Source organism: Cupressus sempervirens, chromosome 5 (assembly GCF_028749045.1).
Source record: "Cupressus sempervirens isolate cs-2001-9-10 chromosome 5, ASM2874904v1, whole genome shotgun sequence".
NCBI classification, from domain to species: domain Eukaryota; kingdom Viridiplantae; phylum Streptophyta; class Pinopsida; order Cupressales; family Cupressaceae; genus Cupressus; species Cupressus sempervirens.
This window is the reverse complement of record NC_143122.1, coordinates 644,580,980-644,602,154: the sequence shown is the minus strand read 5'-3', so window position 1 is coordinate 644,602,154 and position 21,175 is coordinate 644,580,980. Positions and strand designations below refer to the sequence as shown.

General features: G+C 37.8%; 1 protein-coding gene across 12 annotated transcripts in view; it reads left to right on the top strand.

The window, feature by feature from the left end:
* Window positions 1-21,175, top strand: part of LOC149557557 (protein MOR1-like) — an 85,412-nt gene that overhangs the window by 4,322 nt on the left and 59,915 nt on the right. For 7 of the 12 annotated variants that reach the window (XM_089832192.1, XM_089832195.1, XM_089832194.1 and 4 more), the window contains 7 exons: window positions 11,553-11,726; window positions 11,854-11,915; window positions 12,369-12,454; window positions 12,616-12,752; window positions 12,921-12,986; window positions 13,084-13,182; window positions 13,264-13,310. In XM_089832192.1, the coding sequence (XP_089688318.1) occupies window positions 11,869-11,915; window positions 12,369-12,454; window positions 12,616-12,752; window positions 12,921-12,986; window positions 13,084-13,113 (366 nt within the window). In that variant the 5' untranslated portion in view covers window positions 11,553-11,726; window positions 11,854-11,868 and the 3' untranslated portion in view covers window positions 13,114-13,182; window positions 13,264-13,310. Of the gene's footprint in view, window positions 1-1,618; window positions 1,720-11,552; window positions 11,727-11,853; window positions 11,962-12,368; window positions 12,455-12,615; window positions 12,753-12,920; window positions 12,987-13,075; window positions 13,183-13,263; window positions 13,311-21,175 lie in introns of those variants that run through there. The other 5 variants (XM_089832197.1, XM_089832198.1, XM_089832196.1 and 2 more) reach the window with 5 other exon arrangements.

Here is a 21,175-nt window from a genome sequence, read left to right as displayed (position 1 = left end):
ATCATTTTTCGAAATAGTCGTACTTGTGGCTGATCAATCATTGTTTTTCCTTCGCTTATATCCTATATATATGCTATACAACATAAACCATTAGAAAAAACAAAAGAATTTTAGGATCTGTGGTCATTTTTGTTGAATCAAGTATCTTATCTTGCCTAGCAATTTTATGTTGGTGAAAGTATTTTCATTTTTTGATGTCTGTAAGGGTATGCAATGATTAATCTTTTACTCTGACATGCTTAAGAGTTAAAGTGTCTAGATATTTTGTATTCTGCATTGGTTCTCAATAGCTCCAGTTTTCTTTAAAAAATAATTAGCAACAATAGTTTTTCTTAATTTCGCTGGTAATTAGAAACTAGTAGTTTTAGCGTTTTGCCATTGTAATCAATATAGGTTGCTTTCATATTTTGTTTCCATTATTATTATTATTTAATTTTCAGTTTTGATTTCTTGTTGGAGACAGTTGCTTCTTAAATCCCTATATTTTTAAGTGCTATTTTATTTTAAGGTTTTGATTTTTTGTTTAATTGTATGGGAGCTACTGCTTCTTAGCTCTTTGTTTTACACAATTAGACAAACTAGTAGATTTTGGGGAGTTTTTGAATAAGAGGCACAATGTTTCCCTTGTTATCCATAGAATTATTTTTTTAATGTAGAGTACAGAAGGTATCTTTTTATGGATTTTGAAGTAGAACTCGAGCATAAATATAGATACTATGATATTGCTATCAGGACTTAAATGTGTAGTTTTTAAGTCAAACTAATTGACCCATGTTTCATTACTAGTGATTCACGCAAATCCATCTCTAATGAGAATAAATGGAACACTTAGCACTCATTGGATCTAGGTGATGCTCATAGAGGTGAAGCGTTGTGACTTCTAGGAGGTCACCCATCCCAATACTACTCCATCTTGAGCACGCTTAACTACAAAGTTTCCTCTATGGTTAAACCTACTCTGCTTGCAACCCCATTTGCAAAACCTTCACCAAGTGTAGTGCCTTATGAGCCATTCATAAAACAAACGTAAAGTAGCTTTTCGAAATACCTCGGGATATTGTCTGTGTTCATTGCATATTCCTTTCGTTCATCTTCCTTGATTTTGCCAAAGTGGATGAGCAAACTTGAAGGTGGGGACTGACACTGACGTCTCTAAATCGACTTTCTTGTTAGCTACTGGAGAATCACAATGTTTTTATTAACCATTTTAGTTTTTGCTACATGACATCACCGATTACTTTAGCTAGCAGAGAACTATAAAATGGATAATTGCCAGTTCTTCTAAAGGTGATATGAAAGTTGTAGATTGCAGTCACTGGGACATGTTATTTTGGGGTGGCGTCCCTTGAAAACAAACAATGTTGAATCGGGTAAATCGGCTCTTCAAACAAAACCTATCATTGAAAAAGTTTTTCTCATGGCAAGCTCTAGACTGAGAGCAGACTTTGAGCAACAGGTAAATTTATTATAGTTTTTATGTTCTTTAAGTCAGTCTTTTTTTGCTTTCTTGCTGAATGTCTGACTACTAATTTATAGTTTTGGCTGTCTTTTATTACAAGCAAGTACCTGTAAAATCTCTTATACCTCTTCTAATACATATCAGCAACATATTGTGTAGATGTATATATTTAGGAGGACCTCAATGGTGGCCATAAGAGTTGCATTAAACTCGCAGCATGGAGGAGTTAGATATTTCTACATATGCTCCCTCTTGTCAAGGTTAGTCTTTCTCTAATACCAATAATTTTGATTGGAAAAATAGTCCATAGATGGAGTCTATCTAGTGGCTAGCTTGCTCATGCATGTCAAAAAATGGATACTCCATAAGCAGGGATGGGAATTTTCAAGTAATAGATGGAGGTTGTGAACTCACTAGGGACTAATCTTGTGCTCATCATGTTTGTTTTGGTAAATCATCTTTTGTGGTAATACATTTAAATATGGTTGGAGAGGAACATTCTTGTATCTTTTGGTACTAAGGTAGTGTTGCTGATGGTCAATGGGGAACTAAAAAAAATTTATTTTCATCAACATTCTATACCATTTCTTTAGCTTTAGGGTAAACAGCAACAAAAATTGAGTCTGGATGGTATTTTACTTGCCAGTTCAAAAGGTCTTGTATTTTACCAATGCCAGTAGCCTTTAAAAGTCATTTCTACCAAAAAAAAGAAATGAAATGTTGGGTTTCAGCCAATTAACAACAACTCTAAACTCTAGACGTAGATCAATTCGAAAGTTGTTTTGAAGAACATAACATATTCTCTGTTACTATTCTTATCCCCAAAATGAGAGTGGTTCACCTTCCTTGCATACGAGAGTTAATTCTATAAGTAACATGGCATAAGATTGTGAAAATTTGTAAAATCCATTGATTAGCAACATGTCATAAGATTGGCACAAGTAAAAAACCATTGATTTATGAATCAATCTTGCAGCTTGAGTTTTAGTTCAATTTTCAATTGGTAAAATAGTTTCTCAAGTCTTGTGTAGGATGAGAGCATGTGAAGGGCTGTTAAAATATCAGAACCTTGCTCTTTCAAAGGATGAGATGCAGAAGCTTCTTCCTATTGTGGACACAAGCTCTTCAAATTCAGGTACTTTTAATGCTTTTAAAACTATGACTTTCCTTGATCATAGTGTGTTGTTATCTTAAATTTTGAATGTATTTTAGGGGCTTTTGATGGTGTACTAGAACTTCTTGTGCATACTAGGAGAAGTCTTTTTGAAGCAATAAGATGATGTTTCCAGATCCTGACCGAGGGACTATTGTGAGGTTCTCACACCATTGCCCCAAAATTTTGGGGACCCCCTTTTTTTAATCACCATGGCAAATTTTTGAGTCATCCAAAAAAAATTTGATTTGATTTTTGAAATTTTAAGTCTTGGACATCTTCAGGGCCAGAGGAGCGAGGGTTAGATTTATTTTCACCCGATTTTAAACTTGATTTTCCAGTACGGCCAATTCCATCCTTAGGCCGAACAAATTTCAAAGAACAACATTTGGCAGAATAAAATTGTAAATTTTGTACTTAGACAATTTTTTTGAAAATTTGGATATAATTGTATAAATTTGAATAATTTTTTAAAAATGAAATTTTGTTAGATTTAAGTTTTTGGGAAAATCTTGAATTCTTTTTGGTGAAAAAATTAATTTTGTGATGATGAAAATCAAATGAGAAAATCGATCTATGACTTTCCTTGATCATAGTGTGCTGTTATCTTAAATTTTGAATGTATTTTAGGGGCTTTTGATGGTGTACTAGAACTTCTTGTGCATACTAGGAGAAGTCTTTTTGAAGCGATAAGATGATGTTTCCAGATCCTGACCGGGGGACTATTGTGATGTTCTCACACCATTGCCCCAAAATTTTGGGGACCCCCTTTTTTTAATCACCGTGGCAAATTTTTGAGTCGTCCAAAAAAAATTTGATTTGATTTTTGAAATTTTAAGTCTTGGACATCTTCAGGGCCAGAGGGGCGAGGGTTAGATTTATTTTCACCCGATTTTAAACTTGATTTTCTAGTACGACCAATTCCATCCTTAGGCCGAACAAATTTCAAAGAACAACACTTGGCAGAATAAAATTGTAAATTTTGTACTTAGACAATTTTTTTGAAAATTTGGATATAATTGTATAAATTTGAATAATTTTTTAAAAATGAAATTTTGTTAGATTTAAGTTTTTGGGAAAATCTTGAATTCTTTTTGGTGAAAAAATTAATTTTGTGATGATGAAAATCAAATGAGAAAATCGATCTTAGACTCTAAAGAAATGATTTATTTTTGTCAAAAAATTAAAATTGCATAGCAAAATCAATTTGGATTAGATTTGCCTTGGAATTTTTAAGTCTTCAATGAAATTAGTAATTTAATATTGAAAAAATGGCTTTTGGCTAGCGAAAACCGATTTTAATGACATATTAATTACTAAATCATCATTAAATGGAAACATTTAACATCTCCAAGGCATTATTTACTTTATTTTTGTAATCTTGGTCTAATTGGCAATTTAAAAAAGTAAATTTCATCTTGGCAAAGTTAATTTTTGGCTAAGCATTTAAATGGGGGCCAGTTTTGTGTGCTAATTCTTTTTTTTTTTTTGCTCTCAGGGTCCCAGTCGACCAGCTAAAAAAAGCAAGCAAGTGGGGTATAAGAGGAAGCCCTCTCCCCTTTTTTCTTCACTTCTCATTCCTCCTCTTCATGGTGTTGGCAATTTTTGACTTGGAGCAGCCTTATATACTTTGGTGAATTCTCTTGGAAGAGCAAATTTTCATTGCTAGGCGATTTTGCTTGTAATTGTGGACATTTTCAGGCCTTGGTGATTTTTTTGTGGAGGCAGATTTTTGCATTGTTGGGCAATTTTTCTCCTTCTATTAGGGCTGTGATTTATGCCCTAGGTGACTTGAGGGGGGGACAGATCTGAAACTTTTCATTGCTAGGTGATTTTTACAAAGTCTGATTTTTGCTAGGGAGCCGGGATTTTTGCCCTAGTTTGGCAATTTTATCTAGAGGCTATTGTGATCAAAGGTCTGATTTTTTTGGGCAAGTGGTGGATAGTTTCAAGGGATTAAAATTTTATTTTTCTTCAGCTAGGGCATCAAGATTGGCAAGGGATTTGAAATTCTTAGGTCTGATTCGAAATTCAAAAGAAGACCTAGCCATTGGTAAAGGTAACTTCAAATCATTTAGAGTTGAAAGGGGTCCTTAAGCAGATTTTTCTCTTTTGTTTTTGTCTAGATTTGTTTTCCTTGGTTCTTCTTGCATTCATCATCCACCACTTCATCATCCTATCCTAGGAAGAAGATTGAAGATTGATAAGGGTAGAATTCATGATAGGACATTTGAAGAGGCAGAAATAAGGTAGACCACTCTAGGTTGAAGTTGGGAGATATAAGTGTAGTTCATCCTAAAGTAACGGCGAGGCAAAAATAAGTGGTAGTCCCACCCCTAGGTTGAAGATTGGAGATTGATAAGTGTAGTGATAGGGCATTTGGTGAAGTAAAAATAAGTGTAGAATCCATTGATAGAAAGAAGGTTGGAGATTGATAAAGGTAGTCCATATCACTTAGAATGAAGAGACAAAAATAAGTGTTTAGGATGGTAGATGTTAGTGCAAGCAAGAAGCCTAAGGGAACGAACACTAAGAAAGACAAAGAGGATATGATGCCCAAAACAACTTTCTTCTCAAAAATGAGGCGAATAACCGATACCAATGTCGAAACAATAAATATGCTATAAGTAAAAGAAAAACTAAAGGAAAATCCCCCTTGGCAAAGAAGATATACAAGAGTGGAATTGTACATGCAACAACTTTTCCTCCTACCATGCCTTGTCCAAAATTGGTTATGGAGTGCGCATCCAAGTTTGATCTGATCAGTAAATCCATCATTTTTGATGAAGGGAAGAGGGTGTTGGCCAACATTGGCGGATAAGTGATTGAAGAAACATTTAACATTCTCCAGTACAAGAGCATGATAGTGGTGATAATGGATTAGGAAGCCAAATCATTTTAGGATAATCAGAAAGCTTATTTCATGCATCTAAAATAGGATTGGCTACATGAGGCAAAGAAAGGAGTAACCAGATCATCAAGGCTTACAATGGTGGACTTCAAATCAGAACATAAAGATCTCATTGTGCTTCTCAACCAGATCATGGGCCTAGCTAAAGGCATGCAATTCAAAAATTGAATGTACTTCTTTATTGATGAAATTGAAAAAGGAAAAAGAAGATTTGATTGGGCTAGGATCATAAGCAAGAATCTAGAGTTGCAACTTAGAATCGTACAAAACCAAAAGCAATTCTACATGGGATTGATGAAGGGCCACACCACCCTTACCAACTCACAACCAAGATCACAATAGTATGGAGATAAAGACATGAAAAAAAATGCTTGGTAAAGCATGCTTCTATTATACTTGAAAATTACTTCATTACAATATTTTCCAAATGAGAGAACTCACAAATAAGAGCTTCCACAAGAAGAGTCTTCACATTAAGAGCTTCACCAAGAGAACTATCACCTCCAAGCTTTCTTACAAGAGATTACACTCGAAGAGATTACAGTTCAAGAACTTCTACTTCCAGAACTTCTACTTCTCGAACTTGATTAGAAATGCTCATATGCCTTGCTTAAATAGGCACTTACCACCCTTATCCACAACCTTCTAGAATTCCACCTACACAATATCCACAACCTTCTACAATATCTACAACTTTCTAGAATCCCACCTAAATACAACTAAGCACCACCATGTGGCCTAATTAGAAAATTACATTTCTTTTGTAGATCACAACAAATATTAAATGCATGATTTAAGGAACTTTCCACAAACTTCTAAGATGCCACTTACACACTTCAATAAATGGAATGACAACCATTTTAATTTTATTTTTCTATTTATGCCACCTATGCACCTCGAAAATAGAAATTCCTCTTTCTCCCTTTTTTCTTTTATTTATTATTATTATTTTTCCTTTTATTTTCATCACTTTCTCTCCCCTCCACAAATTTTTTTTTCTTTTTTTTTAAATTTTCCCATGCAAGATGCTCTTGCATCAGGGATCCTATCTGTTTTACCTAATTGCTAGATTGTATAAGAGTTCGAGACTTAAGGCCTTAGGAGAAGTTGGCAATGGGCTGGGGCAATATTTGGTGCATGAATGCTATCTGTAGCTTCATTTACACAACAACAAAGATTACAAAATGTTTCATGACACTTTTGCCATGAAAACAATAAGGGTATTACAAGGGACACCTACTAGGAGGCTCTCATCGGAAGCAGAAGCAAAGATAAAGAAATATGAGAGTTTGTTTATCCAATTTTCGCAATTCACCTACATTAGAGTAGCAAGAAGCACAGTTTGTCCCAAGAGGCTTCCAAGATACCCACAAGGTAGTTTTGATGGAGTTGGCTAGGCAACTTGAGCACTATGATAGAATAATGAGACTCGAGGGTAAAATAGGGATTACCTTCTCATTCGAAATTGCCAATGATAGTTGCCCCAATCGCGCTGCCTTTGTAGCTGCGGAGAAGGAATTGGAATGGTATCATCTAGGATGGTACAGAGCAAGGCAAGGATTCGATCCTAATGGTCTTATCAAGGCATCTCATGGAAATGCGTTTAAACATGTTTCCACTATAGAGGACTTTTGGGCCAATGCTAAGGATGACTTTCATATGAGAAAGCTAGCTTTCTCAAGGTTGTTGGTGAACATGATGAGAGATATAAGATGGAGAGGCCTTGATATTCCCGATCAACTGGAAGATGATGGAAATGTGTTGAGAGAAGATTATGATACAATAGAAGGAACAAAGTTGAATCCAGTAGATTAGGATGACCATCAGGATCCTTCCTTGGAAGCAGTCACAAGGGCAGTTGATTTGCATATCGAGTCATGGTATAATGAAAGATTAAGGAAGCTAAAAAGTCAAAGGATTCCCCTTACTTATGAGAAGATGAAGCCAAAAGAAGGTCCAGCGGAATCAGTCAGACAAAAAGGTAAAGGAAGTAGCCGGCAACAAGAAGTAGTTAGAAGCAAGAAGAGAGCTTTGGAGGTAGAGAAAAGAAAAAAACATCCGGAATCTCCAACTAAGAGACAACATGCAACACCATCAAGGGAAAGCATAATTGAGGCTAAAAGCCAAGAGGTTAATTCAAGTGATAAAGGGGACACAATAGAGGTGAGCTCTGATTCAAAGTCAAGTGGTTACAGTGATAGCACCAAGTACTCTCCTCTCTCAGAAAACTAACAAGGAGATGATATGGCAATTACTAGTGGAGAAGAAGATGGGTCGATTGATATTGAGGCAATAAGTCAAGCGCTAGAGGCCATTGGTGATGCTTTTTTTGTTGAACCAAATCTAGATTTGAGGAGATGCACTGCACTGCTATGGTTAAGGTAAATGCTTATGCCAAAAAGCGAGCTAGTAATTGCCCGAATAGTGGAAGACATCCAAGGATTAATAGAAAAGGGTGATAATGAGAACCAAAAACAAATGGCAAAGATGGTGGCAAAGGTAATCAAGAGTGATAATGATGGTCACCGAAAGGTTCAGATTGCTATACCAATAGTCAACAAGGCATTGGATGAGATTGCGGCCCAGGAATATGAGATAGTGGAGCATAACTTGGGAAGGAATATAGATGACATGGAGTGTGAGGATATCCAGGAGGGTATAGCTTCAATCAAAGAAAGGTTGAGGAAGGCAAATGAAAGGATCATAAAATTGTAGGCCGAGAACAAATATTGGAGAGATTGCCAGCCTATCCAATAGTTGCATCATGTAGCCCTTCCTCAAGACAAAGGGAGCAGTTTAGAAGAGATATCGGCTCAGCTATATGAAGTCCAGGATTGGATCCATGATACAATCCAAGATGGGCAAAATTTTTTGCCTTCCTTTATCTCGACATTCCGGTCATTAGTGACTGTTAGAAACAAATTCAGAGTATTTGAAGAGGAGTGGAAAGATTTCCTTCCAGTCAAGGATTTAGCTATTCCCAAGCTATAGGCGTTCATTGCGCTACTGGGGACATATTTGGAAAGGGCCAAGTTGGTTGATGAAAGAGGATTGAGTATGGTGGAGTCTTGGTTTGTTACCTTGACTACCAAATTGAGAACATTCGAGGAGATACAAAATGCAGTTGCACAACACAGCCCAAGTGTCGACACTTCCATTTCAACCATGATGAGCAACGTTGGGGTGGCACTTGATTTTGAAGACATTAGAGAAGAGGACATCAATGAGACAAGGCTTGGATCAAGATTGGATGAGTTAGGAAAGGTTGCTATCAAGAAGAAACATTTGAACACCCTTTCCTCCCTCAATGCCTTTATCGAATTTGCAAAAGAGTATAAGAAGGACCATGAGAAGACACTATAGGCAACAAGCGGCATGATGAAATCGGCTGAGCTTAAGATAAAGCATACACCTTGCCCTCCCATGGAAGAAGTCAATGAAAGGCTAGCTAGGTTTATTGCCTTAGCTAAAAGAATGAAAGAAAAGGGGAGATTTATATTAAAAGATCATTTGATGCAAGCCCAAGTGGCAATTTCTTTTTCTTCTAAGATAAGACAAGTGTCTAATTCTGATTGGCCACCATTTTGGTGCCTTCTCATTGGTTGCTACTTTTTCACTTTTTTTATTGGTCCATTGACGAGATGGCATCTTCTCATTGGCCGATGGGGTGGCAACCCTAATTAGGGTTTCTAGGATTCAATCTGGATCGTCAGTTTTGCCTCTTTATCTCTACCATCGGTTGTGCATTTTGGTCTCTATATAAGGCTATTTTCTCTCATTTGTAAGGGTCGAAGAAAATTGTTGCAAAGATAATGCCAAAAATCACTATTTCTTTCTCATTGTTGTGACTTGCATGGTGATTAAGAGCCTTTGGTATTATTGCATGGTTTCTACTTCCAAATAGTTAGAGTGAAATTTATTTTCAAGTTGTTAAAGTGGATTGCATTTCAAGTTGCTAAGTAAGAGTAAAGTAGATGGATAGTTGCATAATTGCATTAGTAGATGTTTGATAGAGATCAATACTAGGCCACTAGCATCCTAGGGGCTTGTTGGGAAGCCTTGTGTGGTAAACTAGTTCATTTTCCTTTGAATCATTGCATCTATAGAGGTGGAGCCGCCGGTTAACTTTCATTAGATTCGATTCCAGTCCATTTGCTAATCTTCCATTCATAGGAATAGGAGTAGAATAGCAAGTAGTTTAGGAGTTAGAACTTTGAAGAGGAAAGTTAGAAAGATATAAGTCAAAAGAACCATTCACCCTCCATCACCATCACCTTCTCCATCAACACCATCTAGCATTCACACTGAATCGCCATCTCCATCATTCCATCAAAGTCCAAACCATCCTCAAACAAACAACGTAAGGCCGCCTACATGATTACCACCAAATCACATTGATATACTAAGTTAGTATCCACATGTGTAAGGAACATTGGAGTTATTCTCATGTCCCATGAGTATTAACTTTTCAAGAGAGGAATTGTGTGTTTGATACTCCATATCAAATATTCAATTACTAATATGTTATGTAGTGGTACAAAAACTAACATCAATAGGGACATTATATGAATATTCCTCAGCTTTGATGAAACCACGGGATGGGCCAGCCCTTGTTTCATGTAAGTTTCTACTTGTCAATTTGTGTGAATATGCACTTTCTTGTTTTCAATAGGAGCTTTAGGTTTAGGGACGGGGGACCTTGACACTGTGCCCATATACAAGCATATAGAGTTCCCCTAAACATACCTCCATTTAGTTTTGAACTTATTTTCTGTACCCTTTCAAAAATCTCAAACACTGGAATTCAAAATCTTGTGTTTGGTATTCATAATTGCATCACATATAGTTTCCATTCTAGTAACTACATTGTCTGGTCCTGGTGACAATGTTCACATCGCACTCCTTAATTTTAATAAACTGTCCATATACTATGCCCTTTCCGTTCTTTTCATTATCTCTGCCTCGTCATATGACTGTTATTTGTTTCTATGATTCCATGCAGTGTGTAGAATCCCCTTCATTCTATTAAAGGTTTCTATGAATCTGTTATGCAATGCACTTTGAGAATGATAGATGTTTGAATGAAATGGATTCAATAAAAGTGATGTATTGAAATACTTTGACAGGAGTATGTTGTGCTTTTGCATGAATAACAACTTAAATTTTCTATTATGCATATTCAATTACTGATGGTTTCTATCTTGGAGCAACAATGGTCGAGTTATTATGGCAAGTGAATTGGGAGTTGTCAACAAGCCATAACTCTTACTTGATAGAATTCTAGATCCCCTGATTTATTCCTACACCACTTCAACTAAGTTAGAAATCACTATAGATTACTTCGGCGTACCCTATCGCAACCTATGGTGCTATTGCTAGTATATTTACAAGATCCTCGAGGGGAATTTCTAATCTTGTTGATGTTTGGGCAAAACAATATGGTAAAGATCCTTAAAACAGCTTCTTTAAGTTTTTCTTTTCAACTTCTTTTTCAAATTTGGCTAAAGAATTGATTTGAATTTGAAGAACCAATTTTGTTGTGTGTATTTTGAACTCTAAGATTTTGTGGCTGTTGTGTTTTGAACCGCAAGTTACCCCACACACTAATGCTAGGCTCTAAGTGCATGTTTATGATGAACTCGTGAGTAGAGATTGGGTCCATTGGGGGCTTAAGACTGAGGAAAAGTCCATCCTTGTTACAACTCATAGACTTGAAATTATGTCACCAGCAAAGAGAAACTGTCGAAGATGTGAAAAGTTCTAGTTCACGGGACATAGCTAAGAACATGAGTACCTTTGAAGAGAAGAAAAAGGCCTCTAACTTCTCAGCCCTTGCTCTTAGAATTGGTACATGGGAGGTAGGTGATTCATGTCTTCAATAATATCATTATTCACATAAACAACATAACCCTAAATCCTACTCAAGAAATGACTTTAACATAATGTTGATCAATTCAATTTGGGTGGTTTGTGATTTTCTTTGGGCTATTGTCCATTCAATCAATTTATTGGTATTGGTTTATTTGCAGAATATTTCAAGATATGAAGGTGACTTGGTGGCAAAATGCTATTTCTCAAAATGAAAGCTTGTTTGGGAAGTATTGGAAGGTGGGTTGAAGAGCAAAATAGAAATTCAATGGGGAGATATCTCTGGTCTTGAGGCAACATGTCCTCAAAATGGACCAGGCACCCTTGAAATAGAGGTATGATATCTAAATTGAGCATATTCATAACTTAGTAAGAAATTGAATTTTAGATAAACGCATGATATATGATATATTGCAAATGAATATTAAGTAATGAAAATTTACAACTATTTTGCATGTACAGCTATCCAGGCCGCCTATGTTCTTCAGAGAATCTGATCCACAGACAAGAAAGCACACAATTTGGCAAGCAACCTCTGACTTCACCTCTAGTCAAGCAACTCTCTACAAAGTAAATTCATCCCTTGTATACAAAACTATTAATCCAATCGAATTCTCTGTTGCATATCAATTAGAACTGTTCAACTTTCTTTTTGACATAGGATGATTTAGACATTAGATAGTCCAACAGTGATTTAACAATGTTACCCAATGACTGTTAAAGAAAGATTTGGATGAGTTTAACATTACCCATTTATCAATGGATTTAGTATTAGTTATTTTACTGTTTGAAAATTTTGATCAATTATATGTTATGTTAGAGTAGACTCAAATTCAAGACCTCTGAGAGAAAGACTCATAATAACTCTTGCCTTTGATCAATAGACTTAAAATTACCCATTCAACTGTTGAATAGGTTTAATGGGTTTAGACATTTATCAGTACATATCCTAACTGAAATTTCTTATATTTATTCAGGAGACATTTGTTGCATTTTGCCAAAGGACAGCTTGCCAGGCATTATCAGAACCTTATTGAATCTGATTCTCACCTGAAGTTGCTAAGTAAGAAAGGTTTATCAAACAGGGGTTCTCCATTGTTTGAGACAGGATTTACATATCAACGAAGTCTTTGCTTTAGATTGCTGCAACAGAACATTCAAAGACATTTTTATTTGTTAGTTGAGGAATTTGTTGTGTCAATGGTGTTCAAATATTTCTTGCAGATGTGAAAACTGCCACCAAGAATAAAGTTCCTTTAGTACGCTCTCTGATGCTAAATTGGGTAGCCTTTTGTATTGAGACAAGCAACAAAGCTGCAGTCCTGAAACTGCATAAAGACTATGTTCCAATTTGTATGGAGGTAAATACAATATTTGTCTTCTCTACAGTTGAAGTAATTTTGAAGTTGAAATGAATGCGTACGCATATTAGTTTCTTAAATACGATTGCATAAATGTTGTGTGAGTTGGGCATGCATCTCTGTCAGTGTTGACCATTATCTTAATAGTTTTTGGTTTATTATTATTAGTGCCTAGATGATGGAGCTCCAGAAGTTAGAGATGCTGCATTTTCAGTATTGGCAGCTGTGGCAAAGGTATGCCAATGTCAATATATGTTATTTTGGATTTTTTTAAGGTTGATGCTCATTGGACTTGTGGTTTTGCATTAACTTGTTGGAATGAGACCTCTAGAAAGATCATTGGAAAAACTTGATGAAGTAAGAAAGAAAAAGCTTTCAGAAATGATTGGAACATCTGGGAGTGGTCAAGCCACAGCTGCACCATCAGCAGGTAATATATGCGACTGTATTATTCTTTCTCAAGAGAGACATGGGCTGCAAGTATCTGAATTGAATTGGTGTTGTTGCCCAGGTTCATCACAAGCTGGAGCAAGTGGTGGTGTGACTTTAAATTCTGAGGTGATACTTTGGCTATATTTAGGATACATGAAAAATCAAGTCATTTTTGTGTACATTCAACATTTTAAATTTTAATGGATTCTTGTTTATTTTCATGGCGATAGCTTTGAAAATCCAGCTATTGAGAAACTCATAGTTAGAAAGGCAAGAATTGGAAATTGAGATTTTCACGGGTTATTTTTCTTAATTTGAAACCTATGTATGATGTTTGACTATCCGTCAGCACATTAAAAGCAAAAACATTGGAGCCCCAACCTTGACTTGGATTTTGTGGCTTGGCAACTTAAATCAATACATAAATTCCTTAAAAAACATAAATTATATGCACAACAGTTACAAACTGTACCAAATTTTAAGCACTGGCTAGACCATAGGGAAACAATCTATCGTGTTCTGTTTGGGCATGTTTTTACTTCAGGAGGTTTTAATAAATGTCAAATTAGTTAATTCATGTTACAGTGAGTCATGATTACTGAAGGTTGCCCAACACTATTTGGGTTCAATTTGTTGAACAAAATGGAAAATAATAGCAAGAGTTCTGATCTTATGACATCCTGGGAGGTTGTTTTTTATATTTTCATCTGTTTATAGTTGTATTCGTATTTGTGTATAATGTGCTGACTCCCATTGGTACTTCTGATTTTCTCATTTCATTGAGTTTGAAGAATGTACATATGCTTTACCAGCAACATGTCTTGTATGGCAGCAAAAACTCCTTAAGTTTTTGGTTATGATACCCCTGATTGTCATAGCACAAAAACCAATTTAGGAGAGAATTTAGAAATTGCACCAATTGCCGTACTGTTTTTGGATTGTTCGAAACACAATGGATTTTTACAAAAAAAATAGCAATTGTTCTTCATGATCTTCATCTCCATTTCTGTAAAACCACAAAAAATCTGGTAAGAAAAACGTGTTTTGCACAGTTGAATTTGTTTACCTTAGTAAGAAGAATTTCAACATCATCAAATCTTAATACACTTTCTTTCTTGCCAACTTGCTGTAGCCATAACTATGCATCCTTGTAATTATTTTGTATGTTAGGCGGACAGGCAGGTAGGTAAAACAATTGAAGAACTTCAGCACTTGTCCTATATCCTCACTTGTCATAATATGACCAATTTTTTTTATAGGTAATGGGCTGAAGTTTAGTTTATTCATTATTTTATTATTTGTTGAAATTAATTATTATTATGTGTTAAGTTCGAGGAGACTCGAACCCAAGCCTCCCATATGAGAGGCTAACTATTTACCATTGGTGGATGTTATCTAGATCAAACAAATATCAGCTATATAAACCTTATATCTGGACTACTTCAGATAATGGAGATAAATTTACATAAACAATTATATCTGTTATGTCAATTTTAGTAATATCAATAATGCTCTTAGAATAACAGAATCAAATTTAGGATGGCAAGAAGTTTGATATGTTTCTGATTCGTCTCTTTATGCATAAATGTCAATTTGTTCCATGTTGTATCAAGTAATTGTTTCTTATCTAAGCCATTTAATTTGCAACCTTTTAAATCTCTGCAAAGATAAAGTTGGAGCAGGAGAATTTTTCTCCTCAAAGGTGTCAACCAGAGGACACCTTTGAGAAGAAAAATTCTCCTGCTCCAACTTTATCTTTGCAGAGATTTAAAAGGTTGCAAATTAAATGGCTTAGATAAGAAACAATTGCTTGATACAGCATAAAAAAAAAGTCGACCAAACATTGGTGGAAATTTTGACCAATTTTTGATAGTTTTCTACCAAGACTTGGTCAAAATTTCCACCAATTATAAAAAACTTTCGACCAAACATTGGTGGAAATTTCAACCAATTCTTGATAGTTTTCTACCAAGAATTTGTCGAAATTTCCACCAATTCTAAAAAAAATTCGACCAAACATTGGTGGACATTTTGACCAACAATGACAAATCAGAGCTAGCAAAAATTAAATGTTTTTGACAAATGTTTGGTCGAAATTTCGACCAACGTCCAGGTTGATTGGAATTTTGACAAGAAAAATTACCACAAACTGCTTGGTCAAAATTTCAACCAACTTGCGTCAAAATTTTGACCAAAATTTGCCAAAAATTGAGTTCAAATTTACTAGCGTATTACTAAGAAAATAGTCAATAGCAGATTGCTACAAGTTGTTGGTTTCCCAGAGTCAGTTCTTTGCCCAAAACTAGTTTTAAAATGTAGGAATAGATACAATGTCAGCAGAGATGCATAAGATCGTATGTAGGAGAATTTCTAGTCTATATAAATACAGTTACAATCATGGGCGCTCTGAGGAGTCCACCACACGAGGTATATGAAGCTTGGACGATTGGTGTTTACTGCATAGATTAATGCACACAAAGAATGAACAAGAACAGCAACAACAGTACTCCTTTATTCGCATATGCCAAGAGATTACATAACTGATGATAAGATCTGATAAGATGATTTACAATGTACCCAAACGGGTTATAAATACTTTCCGCCGAACCTTCTTGAAGGGGTTTGTCGGCTACATAACAATACTAATCTACCCATCGGCTACAAAATCTTTACCGACGACAACACCCTGTCAGCTATAGTTTCTACCGATGACATCATCCCCCCAAAAGAAAAAGTCATCTCAGGATGACAATTACAACATATCCAGGACAAATTAACAAAACAGAATACACTAACTGGTCTCCAAAATATGTTGCATCTGCAGCCTTTGCGAACACAATACTGTCTCCTTTAGTCAAGCTGACTTTGATAGCCACCTGTGCTACAAACTGTGGATACACTGAGCCAAGTGTCACTATACTGCCTTCAACTAGATGATCAACTCCTCTCGAGCTCTCTATACATCCACCAAGACAGTCTCATGTCCAACACCTACTCCAAGTGCCTCTGGTACACAGACACTCCATGCGTGCAGTAGCTCTAGGTCTCATCAACTGGTCACACTTCCCACGAATGATAACTGTAGCGACTGGGGATCTAGGGGGCATCTCCCCCAGCAGGGTCGAGGGTCAAGGGGTAGCGCCCCTCACCCCCAAGACCAAATTAGCACTCTGAAACCCACACAAAATTGTATGAAACACACCATTTCTATGATTTTCTTCTGATCCCCCACTCTTTCTAGCAACCTCTGATGTTTTCCCTTCCTTTTGAAACCTGTGTTACTCATTTCGAACTACTTCAATCTATCGTCATTTTTTTTTTTGTGCTCCTTCCTTTGCTGGAGTCCACAGAACAAAGAGAATCCGCCAAGAACATAAAACCAACCCGCTGGAAAGCAAAGACAATGCATCACATCACCCGCGAAAGGAAGAAAGAATGAACCCGCAGGAAAAAAGTAATGTCGTGGGGAAAAGAATTAACACCACAGGGGAATAGGACCATTCACTAAAGACCAAGACTAACCACGGGAGAACATAATGCCTGTGGGGACCATGTCCTTCATCAAAACATGGATCAACACACGGAGAAATCACAACACGCCCATGGAAGGCTTCCTGCAGAAGAGAAATGCACACCAACAGTCAGCGTAAGACAAAAGAATCCATGACAAAAAACATCCGCGGGAGACAACAGACGTCCGTGGAAAAACAATAAGTGTCCGCGAGGAAATGAAAAGGTCCACGGAAAGAGAGGTAGTCCACGGAAGAGAAGTTCAAGGCGCGGGAAAAACATCCACAGAAGGCGGGAAAAAGCCCGCAGAGAATCAAGGCACCCGCGGGAAATGTTTACCGCATAGATTAATGCACACAGAGAATGAACAAGAACAGCAACAGTAGTACTCCTTTATTCGCATATGCCAAGAGATTACATAACTGATGATAAGATCTGATAAGATGATTTACAATGTACCCAGATGGGGTATAAATACTTTCTGCCGAACCTTCCCGAAGGGGTCCGTCGGCTACATAACAATACTAATCTACCCGTCGGCTACAGTTTCTACCGACGACATCATCCCCCCCAAAAGAAAAAGTTGTCTTCGGATGACAATTACAACATATCCAGGGCAAATTAACAAAATAAAATACACTAACTGGTCTCCAAAATATGTTGCATCTACAGCCTCTGCGAACACAATACTGTCCCATTTAGTCAAGCTGACCTTGATAGCCACCTATGCTGCCAACTCTGGGTACACTAAGCCAAGTGTCGCTATACTACCTTCAACTGGATGATCAACTCCTCCCGAGCTCTCTATACATCCACCAAGACAGTCTCATGTCCAACACCTACTCCAAGTGCCTCTAGTACATAGACAGTCCATGCCTGTAGCAGCTCCAGGTCTCATCAACTGTTCACACTTCCCACGACTGATAACCACAGCAATTAGAGATCTAGGGAAAAATACAACGAAATTGTAGTAGAGATATACAATACAAGACAAGGGAAAAATGAGACAGTCCGAGTCTATGCCAGAAAGTTGAAGGACTTGATCAACAAAATAGAGAATAAGCTAGCTGATGGATTACAGAAAAATTGGTTCATTGAAGGCCTACACTCGAAATTGCGAAAGAAAATGAAGATCGTGCCGTCGTCGTCATACACTAAAGCATACAATTGGGCACTGAACTTGGAGAGTGAGCAAAAGATGAAGAAGAAGAAGAGTAGCTCCTCTAAGTCAGACGTTGATGCATCCTTGGAAGAAGAAAGTAGCAATGAGGAAAACAATAGCAAGAAGGTCCAAGCCCTCTAGAAAGACATGATCCGAATGATGAAAGAATTCAAGAACATGCAAAAAGAAACAAAGTGAAGCGAATTATGGTGCACTGAATGTAAGATTCCACAAAAGAATGCCCCTTCAACATGAAAACCAAAGGCCCTCAACAGGTGTTCCTGGCACAGCAGGCTTCCATGTCTGGAGGGAGCAGGAATACAAGCACGGAGGGTGTTACGTCTAGAGGATACAGGAACAATAGACGCGGGCAAAACAGCAACAATGCGAACAATAACAATAATAATGGCAGGAGGAGTTGAATTCAGTATGATGCGAATGGACGACTGATTGTTTAGTGTCGAGCATGTAATTTGTGGGGCCACTTTGCTCGAGATTGTACAATGACAAATACACCAAAATTATTATGCAGATGGTGCGGACCCGATAATCATAAAGATGCCAAGTGCCCAAAATCCGGAGTAAACTTGATAACTGTCTGGACGGATGAAGAGGAGGTTCTGGCATTTACGTGGAGGCAAGCAAAAGAGTACCCGGACCCGGCAGAAGAAAAGAGGAAATTTGGGGAAGTGCGGGTAGAGATTGAAAAGGCATCGCACGCAGAAACATCTCAGTTGAAAGACACCACCGACACTTCGGCAAGGAGCTCCGCAAAACAAAACATCATACAAAAAATTTTGCAAATGGAGGTACTGGTCAAGATAAATGATTTGCTTCTTACGATGCCTTAGCTCTGATCTACTCTCACAAATATGATGCCAGCTCCAAGGATACCAGGAGAACAAGGTAGAGGGAAGGAGATTGCTGCCAATGGTGAGGACCCAATGTTGCTAGCGCTTGCATCCGGACGGCATCCAACAGTCGTTGAGATGAGGATTCTCGAAAGTGTGCTGACAGACACAATTGTTGACAGCGGGTCCAACGTGAACGTATTACCCGAGGATACCTGGAGGAAGTTGGGACAACCGATGCTGTGGCCACCTACATTTCAGTTGCTAACAGTAGACCAACATGGCATAAAACCTCTCGGCGTTCTAATGGCGCAACCTGTAACAATTGGGACACAACCTTTCTTGCTTGACTTTGTCATCATCCCATTGAAGAGAAAAGGATACGACACAATTCTAGGCCACGGATGGTTTATTCAGGCTAGAGTTAAGCACGACTGGAAGAAAAACATTTTATCATTGGAAAGCAAAGGGAGGAAGTTTGTCATTGATTTGCACACTTAGATGGTGGGAGAAGAAGCTTTGTCATCAGATTTTGAAGAGAAAGATGAGGGGAGACAGCGTATGGAACTGGATCAGGAGGGAGTCCTGCGGTTGGAAGGAGGATCAACAGATGACGATTTGGATTTGGTCAACGATCTCTACCACTGGCAAATAGAGGACTACGAACTGCTCCAGAGCTGCAATGTACTGACAATTGAGGAAGGTCCGAGGGAAAATGAATTTCCAAGAGAATTCACCAAGATAAAGGAGGGGGACGCCCCATTGGATGTCATACCTACCCATACATTCAGTGAGGGGGAAACAATCAAGTATAATGAAGCCACACTGTAAACTATGAATTTGGGAGACGAAGTTGAACCAAGAAACATATTGGTGGGAGATAACTGGGATCCAGTATTGAAAGCAGCAGCATTCAAGATATTCCTAGAATATAAGCATGTATTCACATGGACATACAAGGACTTGAAGGGTGTACCACCAGAGTTATGTGTACACCGCATCCTGCTGATCGAAGGAGCAGTACCTGTACGGAAGCGACCCTACAGGATGAACAAGAACTACGCTGCACAGGTTACGGAGGAAATCAACAGGATGCTGGAGGCCGAAATTATTTTCAAGGTATAGAAAAGTGAATGGGTGTCACCTATTGTTATCTCACCAAATTAAGACACCACCCAGATCTGGATATGCATAGATTTTTGATGCCTTAGTGCAATCACGATTAAGGATCCCTTCCCGATTCCATTCACAGATAGCATCCTGGAGGAGGTCGTTGGACATGAAATTTACTCCTTTATGGATGGGTTCTCCGGATACAATCAGATCTCTATAGCGGAGGAGGACAAATTGAAGATAACATTTGTTGTTGAAGATGGAGTCTATGCATACAACTGGATGCCATTTGGCTTGTGCAATGCGCTTGCCACCTTTCAATGGATCATGCTTCGCATCTTTGATAAGATGTCCATCGGCAACTTCAAAGCGTTCCTCGACGATTGGTCTGTATTTAGCGTGGAGGATAGGCATCTGGCAGCACGTGGCGAATGTATGGAGAGATGTCGAAGGGAGCGGCTAGCTTTGAACCCCAAGAAGTGCAGATTCATGGTTCCGTAAGGAAGACTGCTCGGACACATCGTCTGTAAAGAAGGATTGAAGACTGACCCGGACAAAGTTAGAGTCATCCTGGAAATGCAACCATCCAGTAATGTGACAGAGGTAAAGTCTTTCCTTGGACATATAAGCTATTACAGAAGGTTTATCAAAAAATTTGCCAAGGTGTCATCCACTGGATAGGTTAACCTACAAGGGAGAATCATTCAAATAGGAGGAGCATGATGAGGCATTTGAAGCGCTAAAGGTATGATTGTCTACGACACCCATCTTGGCATATTCGGATTGGGATAAGGAATTCCATGTTCATGTCGACGCATCCAACTATGTGATTGGAGCAACCTTGGCACAAATAGGTAACCATGGCTTGGATCACCCAATATACTTTGCCAACCAAAGCATTGGGTACGGTATACGCAGTACAGAAGTTTTGACACTACTTGCTGGTGACACCATTTGTGTTCTATGTGGACCATCAAGCTTTGTTGTACCTTGTCAATAAACCTGTCATTCAAGGAAGAATCAGCAGATGGCTGCTTCTGTTGCAAGATTTTACCTTCAAAATCATTGTACGGTCGGGGAAGAAGCATGTCAGTGTCGACCGCCTGTCGAGAATCAAAACAGGGGAACCCATGGACGGGGTGCATGATGACTTTCCTGACGCGTAGTTGTTTAAGATTGCAGTACTATCGGAATGGTACAGGAGCATTGGAGAATACTTGTCAACAGGATAGTTTCCCAGTGAGATGCCAACAAACGAAAGATGCAAATTGATAATCAGGAGCCGTACCTTCCAATTGATCAATGGATTGCTCTACAAGATGGGGCCGAATCATATTCTTAGACGGTGTGTGTTG